The sequence below is a fragment of the Staurois parvus genome, unplaced genomic scaffold (assembly GCF_062004578.1).
Source record: "Staurois parvus isolate SC_StPar_1 unplaced genomic scaffold, SC_StPar_1.0 ptg000372l, whole genome shotgun sequence".
NCBI classification, from domain to species: domain Eukaryota; kingdom Metazoa; phylum Chordata; class Amphibia; order Anura; family Ranidae; genus Staurois; species Staurois parvus.
Genome location: NW_028318168.1, coordinates 2506974 through 2526943, shown reverse-complemented (window position 1 = coordinate 2526943; position 19970 = coordinate 2506974). Strand labels below are relative to the sequence as shown.

Sequence of the window (19970 nt, the reverse complement as noted above, 5' to 3'; positions counted from 1 at the left end):
GCATGTGGCGTTGCTTTATGTTTGCATGGGACTCTTATACTTAGACTATGGCTAGAACCTTAAGTTGTTCAGGTCCAGGGTTTATACATCCTGCTGATGTATTCCAACTTTTCTTACTGCCACCTGCAACCTCTAGAGCACGGGTGTCAAACTGGTGGCCCTCCAGCTGTTGTGAAACTACAAGTCCCATCATACTTCTGCCTTTGAGAGTCATACATGTAACTGTCAATCTTGCAGTGCCCTTTTGGACTTTGGGGTAGTTTGGCAACAGCTGCCACCAGTTTGACACTCGTTCTCTAGAGGTACTCCAAAGGTTGGATGTTTCTCTGGATAATCTGTTATAGCTAAGGCCTCCCATGGGTTTTTTTTCTTTCATGGCCTCCAAGTTGGAGAATTCACATTCCTTGTCCACTCATAGAGACCTCTGCTACTGTCACAATGAAGACAAAAGCCTCCTCTGCTGCATTACCACACCTTAAGGCCATGAAGAGAACTGTACAGTTAATTATTTGTATTGTTATTTATAAAGAAACAATACATAAGGTTCCTGACATGTCTCATGACATGTGAAATCCAATGTTAGTCAATGAGAGCTGTCTTAATTAGCACTATTGAAGTCACTCCAACTTTAGAAAAGGTTCCTGTACTACTTCAAGGCAACTTCTATCCAGCTTGTTCCCATAGACTTTAATAGAAGTCGCCTCCAAGTTGTATTCTCATCTATAATGATGTGATTTGGTCCTGACATTACAGGAAGATTAGTCAGGCAAAATTGCATGGCGTGAAAGTCGCATCTCAAGTTTCATCAAATTACATGCAAATTGCCAGGAAGTCGCCCGGCAAAGTCTCACCTTAAGTTGCGCAACTTTCAGATCACAGTAGTGTGAACCGAGCATAACTGCTAGTTGGTTATGTATCTATTATTTGTTTATGGTTGGCAGTTACCTTGATGACGTTATACACCACTATACTCCCTCCACAGAAAAAGGGTCCATTTGGAGGCTTGTTCTAGTGGATTTTTGGCATCCCCTAATATTCCTGAAGTACTGTAGTTAAGTTAGCATTTTAGGCCAACACCCTACTGTTTAGTCTTTTCAAGTGGCAGTAGGTGCACAGTAGCTTGGGGTAACAGCGTTGTCTCCATATAACACATTTGTTGTGTAATAGCTTGCTATTCTTACACAGTGGAGATTAACATGGGTCTCCAAATGATAATGTATTTCTCAAGGCACTGGGCTTTTTCACATTCACATACAACGATGTAAGTGGTGGAAAGTCACTAGACGTGTGCTTTTGTAGCATATTCTTATATGCTTATATTTTATATAGGGTGGTGTTTTTATATCATCACCATAGTTCAGACCTAGTCATTCCATGTAAGATCTGTTGGGTCTAGTTTTTTTTTCCTTTGCTGTCAAGTCTTCATCTACAGTGTTCTTCAATTACCTTGTTTCTTTGGCCACATAAGCTTTAAGGGCAATTATCTGTCCTTAGTTGACCAGAGCCTCACTAGAGCTGACTTTTTTTATTACGCATATTGATTTTTTGGAATCAGTCCTGTGTAACTTTGAGCTCTTATTGCCTGACATGGCTTAGAGTTTTCACTGCAACCAGGTCCCCTTCCTTGGTTTTTCTCTCTGTTGAGAATTTTAATATAACTGGGCCCACCAAATCTATGCTATTAATGGTAATCCCAAAGGTGGTAAAGGTCTTTGGGCTTTGAATGACCTTCCCTAGTCTAGTAAGGTCTTGCTAATCATCTCATGGGATGTCTTGGAAGATGATTTGGGAAAAACTGAGTTAGACTTAGCAGTAACTCTTTTTCCAGGAGTCTTCCAGGACAGCCGGCTTCACGTCCTTGTGTTATGTTGTTTTTCTCTTTGTATATGTTTTATTCAGGTTTCATCCTTCAGTTCTTGTTTAAAACTGACCAGTTCAGCAGAGGGACTTCCTTTTAAAGTGTATTTGGTGAGGTGTTTACTGTTCCTGTTGGAGGAGGTACCTATATCTCATGGGTTGTCCTGGAAGACTCCTGGAAATAGAGTTACCGATAAGTCTAACTATGGTTTTTTATCTGAGTATGGAAAAATCGCTATTCTTTGTCTGTTTGTCTTCTTTGGTGCTTTGGATTAATTATTTTGGCAATCCTGCAAGTTTTCATTTGGTTCCGCTGGATTTTAATGCAGCATATCACAATGCACACCGAAGAAGTTAGAGTACAATTATCCCCAAAATTGGTGTCTATGGATGCAATAATCCCAATATTGATGTCAGTGGATGCAATAATAACCCCAACATTTCTGTGAGTGGATGCAATAATAACCCCCAACATTGACATCAGTGGGTGCTGTGTTAACCCCCAGTCTTGGTGTTGGTGAACCCAATGATATCTCTCAGGATTGGTTTCAGCAAATGCAATAATATCCCCCAGAACTGGTGTCAGTGGATGCAATAATAGCCTTCAGCATTGTTTGTCAATGATTACAATAATAGCCCCCAGCACTAGTGTAGTTGATGCAATAATAGCCCCCAGCACTAGTGTTAGCGGACACAATAATAGCCCCCAGCACCAGTGTCATTGAATGCAATAATAACTCTGAACATTGGTTTCAGTGAATGCAGTAATACCCCCCTATTACATTTGGTAGTCACTGGCAGTGGCATTTAATTTGCCCCCCCCTTACCACCACCACATTGATTGTCCGTATCAGTGAAATGTAACTTCCCCCACATTGGTGATCAGTGGCAGTAAAAGTTAACCCCCCCCCACCCCCACATTAGTGGGTGTGACAGTGAAAGTGGAACTTAACCCATACATTTCACATTAATAATTATGCTACCAAATTTAGCATGTGGTATTAATGTCTTCCAGCATTGTGCCTGTTTCTTGCTGCTGGAGGCTGCCATTTTGATAAACCCCAGAGCCCTGAGCAGCATTAAATCTTTAGGCTGTCAGCAGATTAGCATTAGTAGTCACTGGGAGTGAGAGTTAACTCCCCCCCTGGCTTTACTGGTCAAGGCAGTGAAAGTGAACCCTTCCCCCTCCTGGGCATTGGTGGGCATGGGGATGAAATTTAACCTTGCATATCCCATCCCAGTTTGATTAGATGTTTGGAATAACTAACATTCCTTGATAAATATACTCTGTTGCTCCCCCACTGTCCTGGTATGAAATGACTGGGAACCAGAAAAGGTAAAAATCTTTTCTCATGTTGACTTTACAAGGTACCACTATAGGACACATGCATATGGGTGATGAATCCCCAGCAGATTAATTCAGCTCACTGTTCATCATTTCCTCGTGGATTAATGTATGTGTGATATGTTTTATTCATCTCTCTGAGGAATGGATATTTCATTCTCACACACTTCAGGTAGTCACTCTTGAAATCACTGGAAGTCCAAAGATTGACAGCAAGGTTTCTGTGTAATTGCAAATGACAGGTAAAACACTATCATGCTGTATGTGTAAATTACTATTCTTGTCCTGATAGATATTCAAGAAGCCTGTCAAACATTGTGCTGCTGTATAAATGCAGAGGTGGTTCATCGCTCAATGCCTCCATAACACCTTTGGCACTTGGAATTAGACGTCCCTTAAATGGGTGCTTAGATCTCTAAATTCCCAACCGTCAATTATTTTCCATATTTGACAGCTGACATTGCTTCTCAGTAGACCTCCATTAATCTCTTTGTTCAACAAAGGTACCTGCAGTCAGCAAGTCAGGAAGAGTCTTTATAATGGTAATCAAATAGGAATGGACCTCTGTACATTTCTGTGATAATCAGAGGTTTCTGTGCAACCCAACATGCATCATCCTAGGAATCCATATAATGACAAGCACATAATGTAGACAGCTGTATCTGGAGTCCAGCAATGTGCAAACCTGCCTTGAAGTACAAGGTGTACCAATTTTATTTCCAGAATGGACTCGTAATAATCCTATCAAACACCTCTGAATTCTTCAAAAGATCAGATGAAATTTGAAGACAACATTCTTTCTGATCTTCTGTCAAGATTTGAGGCACCATCTTTGCGGAAATATTTCTCATTCCCAAATCTGTTGTTAGAATCTACTGCACTGTTTCCATGTTCATGTTCAATTCTTCTGCCAGAATTTGCACACTCTATCTTCTATCTGATCAAACAAGGGTTTGCACTCTGTCCAAATTTGCATCTATCCTTTGCGGTTTTGGGTGGCCACATCTTGAATTATTGTGGATATCTTCCTGCCCCTGTTTAACCACTTCAAGTCTGGACAATTTCACCCCCTTCCAGTCCAGGCCAATTTTCAGCTTTCAGTGCTATCACACTTTGAATGACAATTGCGCGGTCATGCAACACTGTACCCATATGAATTTTTTAGCATTTGTTTGAGACAGACAAACCTTTATTTTGGTGGTACGTGTTCACCACTGGGATTTTTATTTTTTGCTATATAAATGAAAAAGTCCACACTTTTTTTTAAAAAGTGTTTTTCTTATAAAATTTTGCAAATAAATATCTTTCTTCATAAATCTTGGCCAAAATGTATTCATCTATCTTTTTAATGAAACAAAAATAACCCAAATTAGTTTATAACGTCAATGCACAGGCTCTTTCAATGACGCATTTTGTGCGCACGCATGTTTTCAAAGGGATATGCCTGCTAATTGATGTCTATGCAAACTTATTTATAGTCCAGAGCATGTGTTCGTCAGCGGATGCTATTTTCCCGGAGCCCACGTGTGTGTATGGGTGCCATTTTCCTGGGACCAACATACCAGCTTGGGAAAATGCATGTGATCTGCACAGGACCAATCAGCGCTATCCAAACAGAGGGTCAGGGGTGATGCAGCCACATAGGACAATCAGGGGAGAATGAAAAGTCCTCCTACAAGCTTTAACTAATGCTCTGCTGGACACTGATAGAAGTCACAAGACTGCTCTAATTGCTGATGAGAAAAAGTATTTAGCAGTTTATGTTTACTAATATAATTGTATTTCCATGTTCTGTGTACTATGGGAGACCAGCTATATTGAATGTAGGGTCCTGGGTTTAGTAAAACTTTGATTTAAAAAACAAGTTACTTTAATATTAATTTCAAAATGTTTACTGATCAGAATATATATTTTCTATCTTTAAAGGTGCGGAAAGAAGCAATGCAAACCTTATGTTCTGCTCCTCCTTCTGATGTTCTGAACTGTGAATCCTGGAGTGTCCTGCATAAAAACCTCACCTTGTCACTGGCGGACCCTGACTCCACATTTACTGTAAATGCATCTATTATTATTTTTTGCATTCCACAAAAGTATTCCCTTTATTTGTCAGCATAACTGAAATATCTATATTTTGAATTCATTAAAACCTAATCAGCCACCATGTTCTTTTATGATCAATTTTTGTATTTCAATTGAACATAGCAGGACATATGCTTTTATGTAGAAGTCATATTTTTGTAAATGACTCCTACAGTATTTCATACTGTTGTTCTTGAAGAATTCATTAGCGCAACTGAGTGTGTAGTGATTATGTCATGATGGATCCCAGACCCAGTGAAAGACTGTAGTGGTACTCCACATCCAAAGACTTTTGAATCTTTTGTTGTACACAGCTGTAGCCTCATTATGGTTTGTCTTAACCAAAAAATGTTCAGTGAAGACAATGGCCTGTGGTGACTTTGAATTTCAGACATTTTCAATCATTTTGTATTTCAAGCTACTGTTTTATTGGGATGATGTGTTCATGTTAATGTTTTAATAATGTTTATATGGCTATATAATGACAGGCTCCTGTGGGACTTAGCATCTTTAAACATTTGACAAGTGTCTGATAAGTGCTTCTAAATTTATCCCAGCATTCCCTGTAAGCCATGAAAGATAATATACATAGATAAACAGCTTTCTGCTAATCACAATTTTCTATCAGGAGGAGGCGGAAGTGTAGTAGATGCTGAATTTGCATATTCACTGTGTGATAGAGGCATCTGAAAAGATTTCTAAACAATATGCAAAAGCTGAGGAAATAACTTGCTGAATGTCTAGAGAACTTTATAGTTGATTATTATTATTATTATTATTATACAGGATTTATATAGTGCCAACAGTTTGCTCAGTGCTTTACAATATAAAGGGAGACAATACAGCAACAATACAGTTCAATACAAGAGGGTTAGGAGGGCCCTGCTCCTTGGAGCTTACAATCTAAGAGGTAGAGGCTGGTGGTACAAAAGGTAGTAACTGTGGGGGATGGACTGGTAGGAGGAGTAGAAGATTCCATTATTAGCTGAGGGCAGGAAAGGCTTCCCTGAAGAGATTGGTTTTCAGAGATCGCCTAAAAGGGAGCAGAGTAGGTGATAGGCTGATAAATTGGGGTAAAGAGTTCCAAAGGATGGGGGAGGCTCTGGAGAAGTCCTAGAGACAAGCATGGGAGGAAGAGACAAGGGAGCTAGAGAGTAGGAGGTCTTGCGAGGAGCGGAGAGTACGGTTTCGGTGATATTTAGAGACAAGATCGGTGATGTAATTTGGGGCAGAGTTATAAATGGCTTTATATGTTATTGTTAATGTTTTGAATTTTATCTGTGAGGCAATGGGAAGCCAGTGGAGGGATTGGCAGAGAGGGGTGGCAGATACAGAATGGTTAGTAAGGTGGATGAATCTGGCAGCTGCATTCATGATAGACTGAAGAGGGGATAGCCTGCGATTTGGTAGGCCAATGAGGAGGGAGTTACAATAGTCAAGGTGAGAGATAACAAGGGAGTGAATAAATTGCTTAGTGGTTTCCGAGGTTAGGAACAGCCGTATCTTGGAGATGTTGCGGAGGTGAAGTCTACAAGATTTGGACAGCGATTGGAGTTGGGACTGAAAGGACAGATGGGAGTCCAGGATTACACCTAGTACCCTGGCATGAGATGAGGAACTGATGATTGGGTTATTGATCTTGATGAAGAAGTCAGGGGAGGGGGCACGGGCTGGGGGGAATACAAAGAGCTCAGTTTTAGAAAGATTGAGTTTGAGGAAGTGGAGTGACATCCATGCCAATATGTCGCTTAGTAGGTTAGTAATGCGAGAGGAGACTGAAGGGGTGAGGTGAGGGGTAGAAAGATAGATTTGTGTGTCATCAGCATAGAGATGGTACTTAAAGCCATGGGAGTTTATCAAGTGACCAAGGGAGGAGGTGTAGATGGAGAAGAGTATTGATAAACAAGCATTTGATAGGACTTGGAATATAAGGGTGTAGGGCTGTGCCTAAAATACTTAAATAATGCTGACACCTCACCAAAGTGTGTGTAAACCTGCAGTGCACTATGGAATGGATTTCGATCCCTAGATCGTAAACGCCATATCATACTACAGAACACCATCCCCTTTCTAAAAATGATCAGATTGAGGTATGAATGGGATGAAAGGAAGGTAATCCTAGGAAGTCCTGCAGGGCACTCTAACATGATGTGAGTGGACCAGGTGTGTAGGCGGAACCAACAAGAAGCAAAACAAAAAAAAACGTCCCCAACTCATGCAGGCCATATATGGTTCTAATTCCGAACGATTTTTCGTCATAAAATTGAAGACGTTTGCTTCGTAATCCGGTGATGCCATCAATGATTTTGAAAATTGGCCGACCAAGTCATAAAGTTCACCCCATATAACAGGCAAAACTTCTGTTCCTTCCAGGTCACGGCTCATGCACATATTCTTTTTGGAAAAATGATCGTACGATTTGACCATCATTGAGTCGAAAATCGGTCATTTTTCACAAATTTTACAAAATGCCAGATCACCGAAAAGGGGAGGAACCACAAACATCGGCTGGTGCCATTGACCCACTAACAGAGAAAAAATCGGCCGATTATTCTTAGGTCCAATTTTCGGATGAAAAATCGGTCGAATTTCGACCCATGTATGGCTGGCCTAAGTGAAAGAGCAATTAGTCCTCCCAAGGATGGCGCACCCGGACACAAAACTAGGCACACCCTCGCCAAGGTGAACACCACACAAAAATACACACTGTGAAATAAATAAATGACAAAAACCAATACAAAAACAAATAGTGTGTGGTGCTATAATACACCTCTCCCCTAAAAGAGAGATGTTATGCAACGATACCAATGCTATAAATCGTGTAATATGCAATAAACTGGGTATCAATTACCTAAAAATTAATATTCAAACCCAATAGTAAATGGTGCTTTAATGCAACTCCCACAACAGAAAAAAAAATGCTGCATATGAATACAAATGATCACATTACAATATACAATAATAATATAATTAGTGCTTTAAATATACAGTTGCAAGAAAAAGTATGTGAACCCCTTGGGATTACATGGAGTTTTGCATGAATTGGGCATAAAATGTGCTCTGAACGTCATCTAAGTCACAACAATAGAAGAACACAGTCTGCTGAACATAATACTACACAAACATTAGATGATGCCATGGTTTAATTGCACATAACATGTAAACATTCACAGTTCAGGGAGGAAAAAGTATGTGAGGCCCTAGCTTAATGACTTCTCCCAGAGCTAATTGGAGCCAGGAGTGAGCCAACCTTGACTCCAATCAGTGTGATGATATTGGATGTGTTGCTGACAGCTGTCCTGCCCTTAAAAAACACACACCTGTTTTGGGTTTACTGGTTTCAAGAAGCACTGTCTGATGTGAACCATGCCTTGCAGAAAAGAGCTCTCAGAAGACCTACGATCAAAAATTGTTGACTTGCATGAAGCTGGAAAGGGTTACAAAAGTATCTCCAAAAGCCTTGATGTTCAATGCGTCCACGGTAAGACAGACTGTCTACAAATGGAGAACGTTTAGCACTGTTGCTACTCTCCCTAGGCGTGGTCGTCCTGTAAAAATGACTGCAAGAGCACAGCGCAGAATGCTGCATGAGGTAAAGAAGAATCCCAGAGTGCCAGCTAAAGACCTACAGAAATCTCTGGCACATGCTAACATTTATGTTGACACATCTACAATAAGGAAAACATTAAACAAGAATGGAGTACATGGGAGGACACCACGGAGGAAGCCATTGCTGTCCAAAAAGAATATTGCAGCACGTTTGAAGTTTGCAAAAGAGCACCTGGATATTCCACAGCACTACTGGCAAAATATACTGTGGACAGATGAAACCAAGATTGAGTTGTTTGGGAAAAACACACAACACTATGTGTGGAGAAAAAAAGGCACAGCACACCAACATCAAAACCTCATCCCCATTGTAAAACATGGCGGAGGGAGCATCATGGTTTGGGGCTGCTTTGCTGCCTCAGGGCCTGGACGGATTGTTGTCATTGATGGGAAAATGAATTCCAGAGTTTATCAAGACATTTTGCAGGAAAACGTACGACCATCTGTCCGCCAACTGAAGCTCCGCAGAGGATGGGTGATGCAACAGGACAATGACCCAAAGCATACAAGTAATTCAACAAAACAATGGCTGCAACAGCACAGAATACGCCTTCTGGAGTGGCCCAGTCAGAGTCCTGACCTCAACCCGATTAAAAAGCTGTGGCATGACCTTAAGAGAGCGATTCACACCAGACATCCCAAGAATATTGCTACACTGAAACACTTTTGCGAAGAGGAGTGGTCCAAAATTACTCCAGATCGTTGTGCAGGTCTGATCTGCAACTACAGGAAAGGTTTGGTTGAGGTTATTGCTGCCAAAGGAGGGTCAACCAGTTATTAAGTCCAAAGGTTCACATACTTTTTCCTCCCTGCACTGTGAATGTTTACATGTTATGTGCAATTAAACCATGGCAACATCTAATGTTTGTGTAGTATTATGTTCAGCAGACTGTGTTCTTCTATTGTTGTGACTTAGATGACGTTCAGAGCACATTTTATGCCCAATTCATGCAAAACTCCACGTAATCCCAAGGGGTTCACATACTTTTTCTTGCAACTGTAGTTCATAATCTTGTTACTTAAGTTTCAGGGCACCGTGTACAAACAATGGATAAGTGCTTCCACATGTGCTCCCCCTTTTTCACCACAAAGGAAAAAGAGAAAGGGAAGCTTCTTTGGCATATTTACTTATGGTCTGGTATAAGTACAAAGCTCTGGTACTATCTTCATGGTCTGGCATGTGGAAGATTGGTGAGCCAGCAAACGGGGAAACTTCTCATCCTACATGTTGGAGAGTGGAGAACTAACCAAAGCGTGTTGGACGCACTGGAAACAGGGGTCTACCTTTGCGGTGAGTGCAGTGAAAAAGGGGGAGCACATGTGGAAGCTCCCCCTTTTTCACCACTGGACAAACTGAAACTGTATCAAATCAGAAATTGTTGTACAAACTGGAACTGTTACAAATCAGAAATTCTTGTAGAAACTGGAACTGTTACAAATCAGAAATTGTTGTACAAACTGGAGCTGTATCAAATCAGAAATTGTTGTACAAACTGGAACTGTATCAAATCAGAAATTGTTGTACAAACTGGAGCTGTATCAAATCAGAAATTGTTATACAAACTGGAACTGTAACAAATCAGAAATTGTTGTACAAACTGGAACTGTTACAAATCAGAAATTGTTGTACAAACTGGAGCTGTATCAAATCAGAAATTCTTGTACAAACTGGAACTGTTACAAATCAGAAATTCCTGTACAAACTGGAGCTGTATCAAATCAGAAATTGTTATACAAACTGGAACTGTTACAAATCAGAAATTGTTGTAGAAACTGGAACTGTAACAAATCAGAAATTGTTGTAGAAACTGGAACTGTATCAAATCAGAAATTGTTGTACAAACTGGAACTGTATCAAATCAGAAATTCTTGTACAAACTAGAACTGTATCAAATCAGAAATTCTTGTACAATGTGGAACTGTAACAAATCAGAAATTCTTGTACAAACTGGAACTGTTACAAATCAGAAATTCTTGTACAAACTGGAACTGTATCAAATCACAAATTCTTGTACAAACTGGAACTGTTACAAATCACAAATTCTTGTACAAACTGGAACTGTATCAAATCAGATGCAGCTGCTGTTAGGATATTCAGACAGCCACTGGTGCCAGCTGTCTGAATATAATAGCCACAGTGGGAGATTCATCATTCAGCAGGCTGAAAAAAGAAAAACCACAATACAACAATGTATGTATGACCAGCTAAAAGGGATTCTAAAGAGAAGCCCGGATCCTTCTCTTCTCAGGTCCCCTGCAGGCTGTCCTGGCCCCTCCTTCCTGTGGGGTTCCCCCACAGTAAGCAGCTTGCTATGGGGGCACTCGCTGCTCTGTGTGTCCATTCACACACGGAGCCGCAGCTTCAACCCCCCTCTCTTCTCATGGACTCACTGGTTGCAATTGACAGCAGTGGGAGCCATGGCTGAGAAGAGGGAATAGCCGAGACTCCAGTGCACATTACTGAATCGAGAGGGGGCTTAGGTGAGTATTAGGGGGGCTGGGGGGGAATGCTGCACACAGAAGGTTTTTTACTTTCATGCATAGAATGCATGAAAGTAAAAAACTTTGAGCCTTTTTAACCACTTTAAGTTGCAGAATACAACAGCAAAAGAGTTAATGCAGTATTTTTCATGCTTTTATATCACAGTACAGCCTGGAAAAGTTTTCATACCTACATAATAAGCTGAAATAAATTCAGTGACATTAGCCAAATTGATTTTATTTATATGTCTAGTAAGTCCTAAATAGGCTTGTGGGTGTTGATTAAAGTACAGAGGTACATGAGACATTAAGTGGAATTAGAACATGAGCATGGAGTGAATTGCTTTTTCCACTGTAGTTAACTGTAGTACAGAATAAGTGGAAAGACAATTTCAGTCTTATGTATGATTGGTGCATCTTGGAAAAGTAATTTACAAGCCAAGTAAGTAGAGAATTGACTTCTTTTTTGCCTGTTTGTTGCAGCTATCATAGAATTGAGTATAAAGCGGATCTTTGATTTTATTGTATCTACTCCAATACTTCCCATCTTTTATTCACAGAAATGAAAACCTGTCTAATTTTCCCATACTTAGAAATTACCATTTTCTTTCATTTTTGTTTGTTTCACTTGACAAATACTCATAAAGAGGCTGATTTACTAAACGAACTGAGAATGTTCACACAATAAATTGTTTGAATATTCATTTCAATTACCCAGTCATGTGCAGATGAAATAAGTAAACAAGGATTTTCGTTTCACACAATTAGATAATGATGTGAATCTTCATACAATTTATTGGTAAATTGGCCTCAAACTACCAGTCCAGTTAAATCGAATATGTTTGATTGTTACAGTTCTCTATCTACTGGAAGAATTCTGTCTCTAGCAGTCTCTTCTCACATCTGACCAACCACAAAAAATATCTCTGCGACATATGCACTATTACACTGTAACACGGGGGCGGACTGACAACTCATGGGGCCCCCGGGCAATAGGGGATCATGGGGCCCCTGTGTCCTTGTTCACACTCAAAGCACACCCAAAAAAGCCTATAAAAGGTACCAAGGGCATTTCATAGGGCCCCCTATTGACCCCGGGCCCTCGGGCAGTGCCCGAGTGCGCGAATGGTCAGTCCGCCCCTGCTGTAACATAATAGTTAAGGTGGGACTAAACTGTATCTGAGCACCACAAACCAAAAACGGTACCCAATTCATTTTTAATGTTAAAAGAAAACTCATTCATCTAAACAGGACTCCGTGCTTTATTTTGTTGGTAAATCTCTTTGAAAAATGAAATACTACATGAATCATCCCTTACTCAAGATGACTATGGTTAGAAATGTGAGTTGGCCATTTGTAATTCTTTTTTTTTTTTTCAAAAACAGCGGCAACATTTGTAGCCACAGCCTTCTTGAGTAAGGGCAGATGATTCATGAAGCATTTAGCTCCTGGAATCCATCTGCCCATAGCTCAGGCATGCAGGCAGGAGGGTGTGCTCAGCTGAAAAAAACATTTCCTCCCCTCATTGTCCATGAAGATTCCAGAGATGTAAGACATCATTTTGGCCTAGCCCAGAATCCGGGAAACAACTGAAGAAATATTGAAAACAAGTTAAAATGGCAGCTTACATATTTCTGTCCTGGCAGGCTATGGACCGTCTGAGCAATTTGCCATTTAGAATTTTAACTTTAAACCTGTCCAGACTTTTCCAAAAACATATATTGCTGTGGAAATAGAAATAAAAAAGTTTGTTACTGAATCATACTTGACTTGGCTTGTAGTTGTATAGGTTTTCCTTACATACATGGTAACTTGGCTTAAAGTGATTGTAGATCAGATTTTTTTTTCAAATAACAAACATGACATACTTACCTGTTCTGTGTAGTGTTTTTGCAATCGTTGGCAATCACAGAGGTCAGACGTTTCCTGTAGTTGGCCACCAGGTTTGCACACATCTCAGGAGGGATTTTGGCCCACTCCTCTTGGCAGATCCTCTCCAAGTCATTAAAGTTTGGTGGTTGACATTTGGCAACTCGAACTGTCAGTTCCCTCCACAGATTGTCAATCGGATTAAGGTCTGGAGACTGGCTAGGCCACTCAAGGACCTTAATGTGCTTCTTCTTGAGCCACTCTTTTGTTGCCTTGGCCGTGTGTTTTATGTCATTGTCATGCTGGAACACCCATCCACGACCCATTTTCAATACCCTGGATGAGGGAAGAAGGTTCTCACCTACAATTTGACGGTACATTGCCCCGTCCATCGTCCCTTTGATGTGGTGCAGTTGTCCTGTCCCCTTAGCAAAAAAAAAAACCCCAAAGCAGAATGTTTCCACCACCATGTTTGACAGTTGGGATGGTGTTCTTGGGGTCTTAGGCAGCATTCCACCTCCAAAAACAGCGAGTTGAGTTGATGCCAAAGAACTCGATTTTGGCCTCATCTGACCACAACACTTTCAACCAGTCGTCCTCTGCATCATTCAGATTATCAGTGGTAAACTTCAGATGGGCCTGGACATGTGCTCTCTTGAGCAGAGGGACCTTGCGGGTACTGCAGGATTTCAATCCTTGTCGGCATAGTGTGTTACCAATTGTTTTCTTGGTGACTATGGTCCCAGCTGCCTGGAGATCATTGACAAGATCCTCACGTGTAGTTCTGGGTTGATTCTTCACTGTTCTCATGATCATTGACACTCTTCGAGGTGAGATCTTGCATGGTGCACCAGACCTAGAGAGACTGACAGTTGTTTTGTGTTTCTTCCATTTGCGAATGATTTCAGCAACTGTTGTCACCTTCTCACCAAGCTGCTTGGTGATAGTTTGGTAGCCTAATCCAACTTGTGTAGGTCTACAATCTTGTCTCTGACATCCTTGGACAGAGTTTGGAATCTGATTGTTTGATTGCTCCTGTGGACAGGTGTCTTTTATACAGGTAACAAAATGAGATTAGCAGCACTCCCTTTTAAGAAACTGTGTCTAATCTCAGCTTGTTACCTGTATGAAAGGCACCTGGTAGCCATAACTCCTGCTGAATGATTGGGGATCAAATACTTATTTCCCTCATGAACATGCAAATCAGTGCATAATGTGTTAGACATGCATTCATTTTGATTTTTTTGTTTCTATTCTGTCTCTCAGTGTTACAATACACCTACCATTCGATTTTTAGACTGATCATTACTTTGTGAGTGGGCAAACATTCAAAATCAGCAGGGGATCAAATACTTATTTCCTTCACTGTATAGATCCAAAACTTATTTTACTGCATCGTTGAATTGGCCATTTGTGAGTAATTCATTTTTTTCCCCAAACCTCAACAATGATGGGATCCAATGTATCTCCAGCACTATGAATACTAATAATGTCTACTCAAGTCCAACATATAGGCTTCAAAGACAGCATCACATTTAAAGTGGTATTAAATTCAAACATTTATTATATTGCAGCTTAACAATTCTTCGATGTGATGGCTGCATTAGTTTTCACCAGAACAAGCTGCTCCAGAAAATGTATTAGTTAATTTCAAGAAAACCATTTACCACTGACAAGGGTGCCTAAAATGATTAGCTTTTATTTACTAATTAGTAGCATTTGTATCCCAAAAGAAACAAAACTGGTGCTGTAACTGCCTGTGTAACTGTATTGTGGGCTGGAGTTTGGCTTCAATTTGTTAGTGTATCTAAATCTGCTAGTACATCTACACCCCCCCTTACTGAAAATACTGCTATCCAAAAGTGCCCCTGTGCTCCTTCATCCACAGTGTAGGCACTCTAATACAAGAGGTGTGTTACTGACCAGATCACCAAGTGAAAACAGAAGGAAAAAAGCCTTAAAAAAGAAGACTAATGTAGCCTCAACATGCAATGATTGCTAATCTGCAAAATATTACATTTTGGTTTTGGGTTGAATACCAATTTAACTTTGCCTTAAGACAGCACATTTACATAAGAATTCCAAGTATGGCATTGGAAAGCTTTCTCTGATTGGACAGGGTGGAGAGTGTAACATCAACACTCCACCTCTCCTCCTCGTTCAATCAGAAATTAATTTGCATTGATTAACAAAATGAGAAGCATTCTCTGAATTGCACACATGCTGAGCAATCATTGTCACATTTTCAAAATGCAGCACGACAGGTGCTCAATACAGGACCCAGAAGCTAGTAGATATCCCTGGAGTAGCGGTCTACTACAATGATTTCCAGCTTCTAGAGCTGGAAGAATTACAAGAATCCAGCCTAGAATGCACCTGACATCTATGTTACTTCAAAATTTTTTTAACACAATGCTTATTCCTATAGCTAGTTAAAGAAGAATTCCAGGTTCTGCATTTTACATAGTGACATTGGTCCAGCTTGGATATACTGTACCTGTGTGATCCCTCTAGAACAGGGGTTTGGCAACAGCTGGAGGACCGTCAGTTTGACACCCTTGTTCTAAAGCACGGGTGTCAAACTGGTGGCCCTCCAGCTGTTGCAAAACTACAAGTCCCATCATGCTTCTGCCCTTGGGAGTCATGCTTGTAACTGTCAATCTTGCAATGTCTCATGGGACTTGTAGTTTGGCAACAGCTGGAGGGACGTCAGTTTGACACCCTTGTTCTAGAGCACGGGTGTCAAACTGGTGGCCCTCCAGCTGTTGCCAAACCACAAGTCCCATGAGGAATTGCAAGATTGACAGTTACAAGCATGACTCCCAAGGGCAGAGGCATGATGGGAATTGCTGAGTCATGCTTGTAACTGTCAATCTTGCAATGTCTCATGGGACTTGTAGTTTTGCAACAGCTGGAGGGCCACCAGTTTGACACCCCTGCTTTAGAACAAGGGTGTCAAACTGACGGTCCTCCAGCTGTTGCCAAACCCCTGTTCTAGAGGGATCACACAGATACAGTATATCCAAGCTGGACCAATGTCACTATGTAAAATGCCATACCTGGAATTCTTCTTTAACTAGCTATAGGAATAAGCTTTGTGTTAAAAAAAATTTGAAGTAACATAGAAGTCAGGTGCATTGTAGGCTGGATTCTTGTAATTAAATATCAGCCTGCATGTTTAGTGAACAAATACTTAGATGTGCAGTGGAAAAGATTCTGTCCATTTTACATTTACGTCCATTAAATAGCAAGACAAATAAAAAGGGTGGCTCTTCCCAGTGACAACAGTCATAGACAACGATTAAACCCAACTCCTCCCTACTTTAACCAAAACTAAAGTAGAATTCCAGACAGATTGTAAATTAGGCAAAACCCACTCCCGCCCCCATGCTAAGACTGTTCTATCTACCCTGTAAAAGGGAAAATGAGTATGCTTTCCTTTTCTGAAGTCACTATGGTCCTGCCACATGATCGGGTCCTAGCATCGGCTTCAGTGTAGAGTAGAGGCAGCAACAATGGCTGCAGAGGCTGGGCAATCACATCACCCCTAGGCTTACTATAAGGCAGCCTTGTCAACATTCCCCCTCTACACTGAAGCTGGCACTGGAAGGCGGTCATATTACTGGACCAAAGAGGCTTCAGAATAAGTAAGTATAGACATCTTTACTTTTGCAGGGTAGATAACATAATCTTAGAATGGGGATGGGAGTAGGTTTAGCCTTAGAATTTGGCTGGAAGTACACTTTGCTAAAACCAAATAGCCTTGACTTTAAGTAAGGAACTATGAGTTTTATGTACTAACCATGATGTTACTGCTCCTCAACCACCAATCAGCATCAGACCTGTGCTGAAAAATTAAATCTGATTGGTGAATGCAGGGAAATAATTTCATTCTTATAAAGAACATGTTGATACAGAAGACTGGTTGGATAATTGTGTTGTACCTGCTTCCTTTCAAATCCATTCCATCTACTAAACATGCAGTCACGGTTTGTTTGATAAAGGTTACAATGAAGTTTGGCCTGGAGTACATTCCGAGATCCAAGTGCACATTCCAAAGTGCTTCTCCTAATTATATGATTTTTTTTTTTCCTGTTTCATTTGTATTGGTGTTATTTTATTTTTGATTGATAGTAATTTGTTGAAAATCAAGAAACAAAAAGTAAAGGATGGCTACCAAACTTTTTTCATTGTAAATGTTGAATCACAAAATGTGACAGCCATGGTGGCAAGTCTACTATGAATCACTGTGTTTGATGTTGATGCAGATAATTAGTTCTCCGTTAATTGAATTAGAATTTTTTTTATAAATGTTTCCATGTATCATTATTCATTAATCAAGTTCAACGAAGTAATGGCTTACCATTTTTAAAGGCACTTTGGCTCACAACAAATTAATCAGGACTGACCCCTGTTTTTTGGCTGGCATTGCTTCTTTCTGTGCCAGCTTTCCATCGTATATGGCTGGGAGTTATGTCTTAAAACTCAAGTGTTTTGTGCTAAACTTGAGCATCTGTGTACATCGATGCCATCTGTGTGCTTGATCAATATTTAGATCTTATCTGATCATATAATGTACTCCATAACAGGGGCGGACTGACAACTCATGGGGCCTCCGGGCAATAGGGGATCATGGGGCCCCTGTGTCCTTGCCCAAACTCAAAAAAGCCTATGAAAAAGGTACCAGGGGCATCTCATGGACCCCGGGCCCTCGGGTAGTGCCCGAGTTTCCAAATGGTCAGTCCGCCCCTGCTCCATAACATCACACTGCTTTGAGGGTTCAGGAACCTGTAGCTTAGAACCCCCCTTTCACCTATCTACATACATGCCCTCCTTAGCTGTCATTCAATACCAGTGACAAACTCTTTATGCATTCTGTGTCTTCTTGTGTCATGAAGGAAACCTTTCTGCATAAACTTGTACTGTAGAACAATGTTCTTTACATATGTAGGGCAGCAAACCACATCTGCGCAGGTTTAGGTTTTTTTTTAATTGACTTAACTTTCTCTTTAGTAAAACAATTTTGTCTATGGTACACAGCGGAGAAGATATAAGCCATATAACTATAAGGGGGAATTCTTTACAGTTCTAATTCTGCTTCTAAAATGCAGCACAGGTTATCACAAGCATTGCTCAGTTTTATTATGGTGCTTCTGGTAATGTTCTTATACTGCACCGTCCTCAGCAGGATCAGATCAGTGTTGGTATGGATCCAGACGCTATCCTGACAGCTATAGGACTCTATAATAAGTGCAACCGACTAGAAGTCAGAATCTTTGCTAAGAGTATGAAACTGTGGAAAGGAAATCATAACGGCAGGTACACGCAAAGACCTAGCACAATGGTACAGTGTGTGCTAAGCTTAGACCAAATGTAAAGTGACTTTTCGGTCTCTCTCGTGAATTTCCCTCTGCATTTGTCAAGAACTTCTCTGTGCCAATTAATACATGTCAACTGCGTTTGCACTAGCCAGGGACTTGATTTTTCATGTGAAGACCTCTCATATATAAACATTTCTTAAGTCTGAATAGACTGGAAATAGACTTGAGTAAATACAGTGCTTATGTCAAGTTTTTTTTTTTTTTTTTGCTGTCCTTGATTTGTGCTGTTTTGATCCTGAAAATACCTCCCATATGTGATTAATGTTTTTATTTAAGTTATCCTTAGAGTTGCCTAGTTAGCTCCAGCCCAAACTTTTTTTCTTGGATAGACTGGGAATAGACTTGAATAAATACAGTATGTATGTCGATTTTTTTTTTTTTTTTGCTTTCCTTAATTTTTGCTGCTGTGTTCCTGTATATATCTCCCATATGTGATTATTATGTAAGTTATTCATATAAAAACAAGAGTAGTCTAGTTAGCTCCAGACCAAACTTTTTTTTTTTTTTGATTGACAAGATATGGTTAAATACATTTACTTATTTCAATGTATTTAGTTTAGTTTTTTTTTGCTTTCCTCAGTTTGTGCTGCTTTGTTCCTGTATATATCTCCCGTATGTGATTATTATTTAAGTTATTCCTATAATAACAATATAGTCTAGTTAGCTCCAGACCAAACTTTTTTTTTTTTTCTTGATCAACAAAATATGGTTAAATACATTATTTATTTCAATGTGTTTTGTTTTTGTTTTTTTTTTTGCTGTCCTTAATTTTTGCTGCTGTGTTCCTGTATATATCTACCATATGTGATTATTATTTAAGTTATTCCTATAAAAACAAAAGTAGTCTAGTTAGCTCCTGACCAGACTTTTTTTGATAGAAAAGATATGGTTAAATACATTACTTATTTCAATGTTGTTGTTTTTTTTTTCTGTCCTCAATTTGTGCTGCTTTGTTTCTGTAAATATGTGTAAATATGTGATTTATGTTATCCCTATAATGCAGAATTTTCTACTTAGCTCCAGCCCAGACTTTTTTTTTTGGATAATGATAGTCTTGGGTAAATACCTTTTGTTTTTGGGATTTTTTTTTTGGGGGGGGGTTGCTTTCCTTGATTTGTGTTGCTTTGTTCCTGTAAATACCTCCCATATGTGTTTTTTTTTTTTGTGGCTAGACTACAGATTAACTTGAGTAAATAAAGTACTTATGTTAAGTTTTTTGCTGTCTGTGACCCAGTCAAGTAGATTTCACCTCAATTCCTGTCCCTGTCTCAGCAGGGCAAGCAATGAAGGGAGCAATTGTCACCAGTACTAGAAGACACCGACAGTACTAATAACCTGACAAAACTTTT

At 40.0% G+C, this 19970-nt stretch overlaps 1 protein-coding gene across 2 annotated transcripts in view; it reads left to right on the top strand.

Annotated features, from left to right (window-relative positions):
• TBC1D32 (TBC1 domain family member 32) overlaps positions 1-19970 on the top strand; it is a 471851-nt gene that overhangs the window by 46605 nt on the left and 405276 nt on the right. For both annotated transcript variants that reach the window (XM_089685349.1, XM_089685348.1), the window contains exon 6: positions 5129-5254. In XM_089685349.1, coding sequence (XP_089541475.1) covers positions 5129-5254 — 126 coding nt within the window. The remainder of the gene's footprint in view (positions 1-5128; positions 5255-19970) is intronic.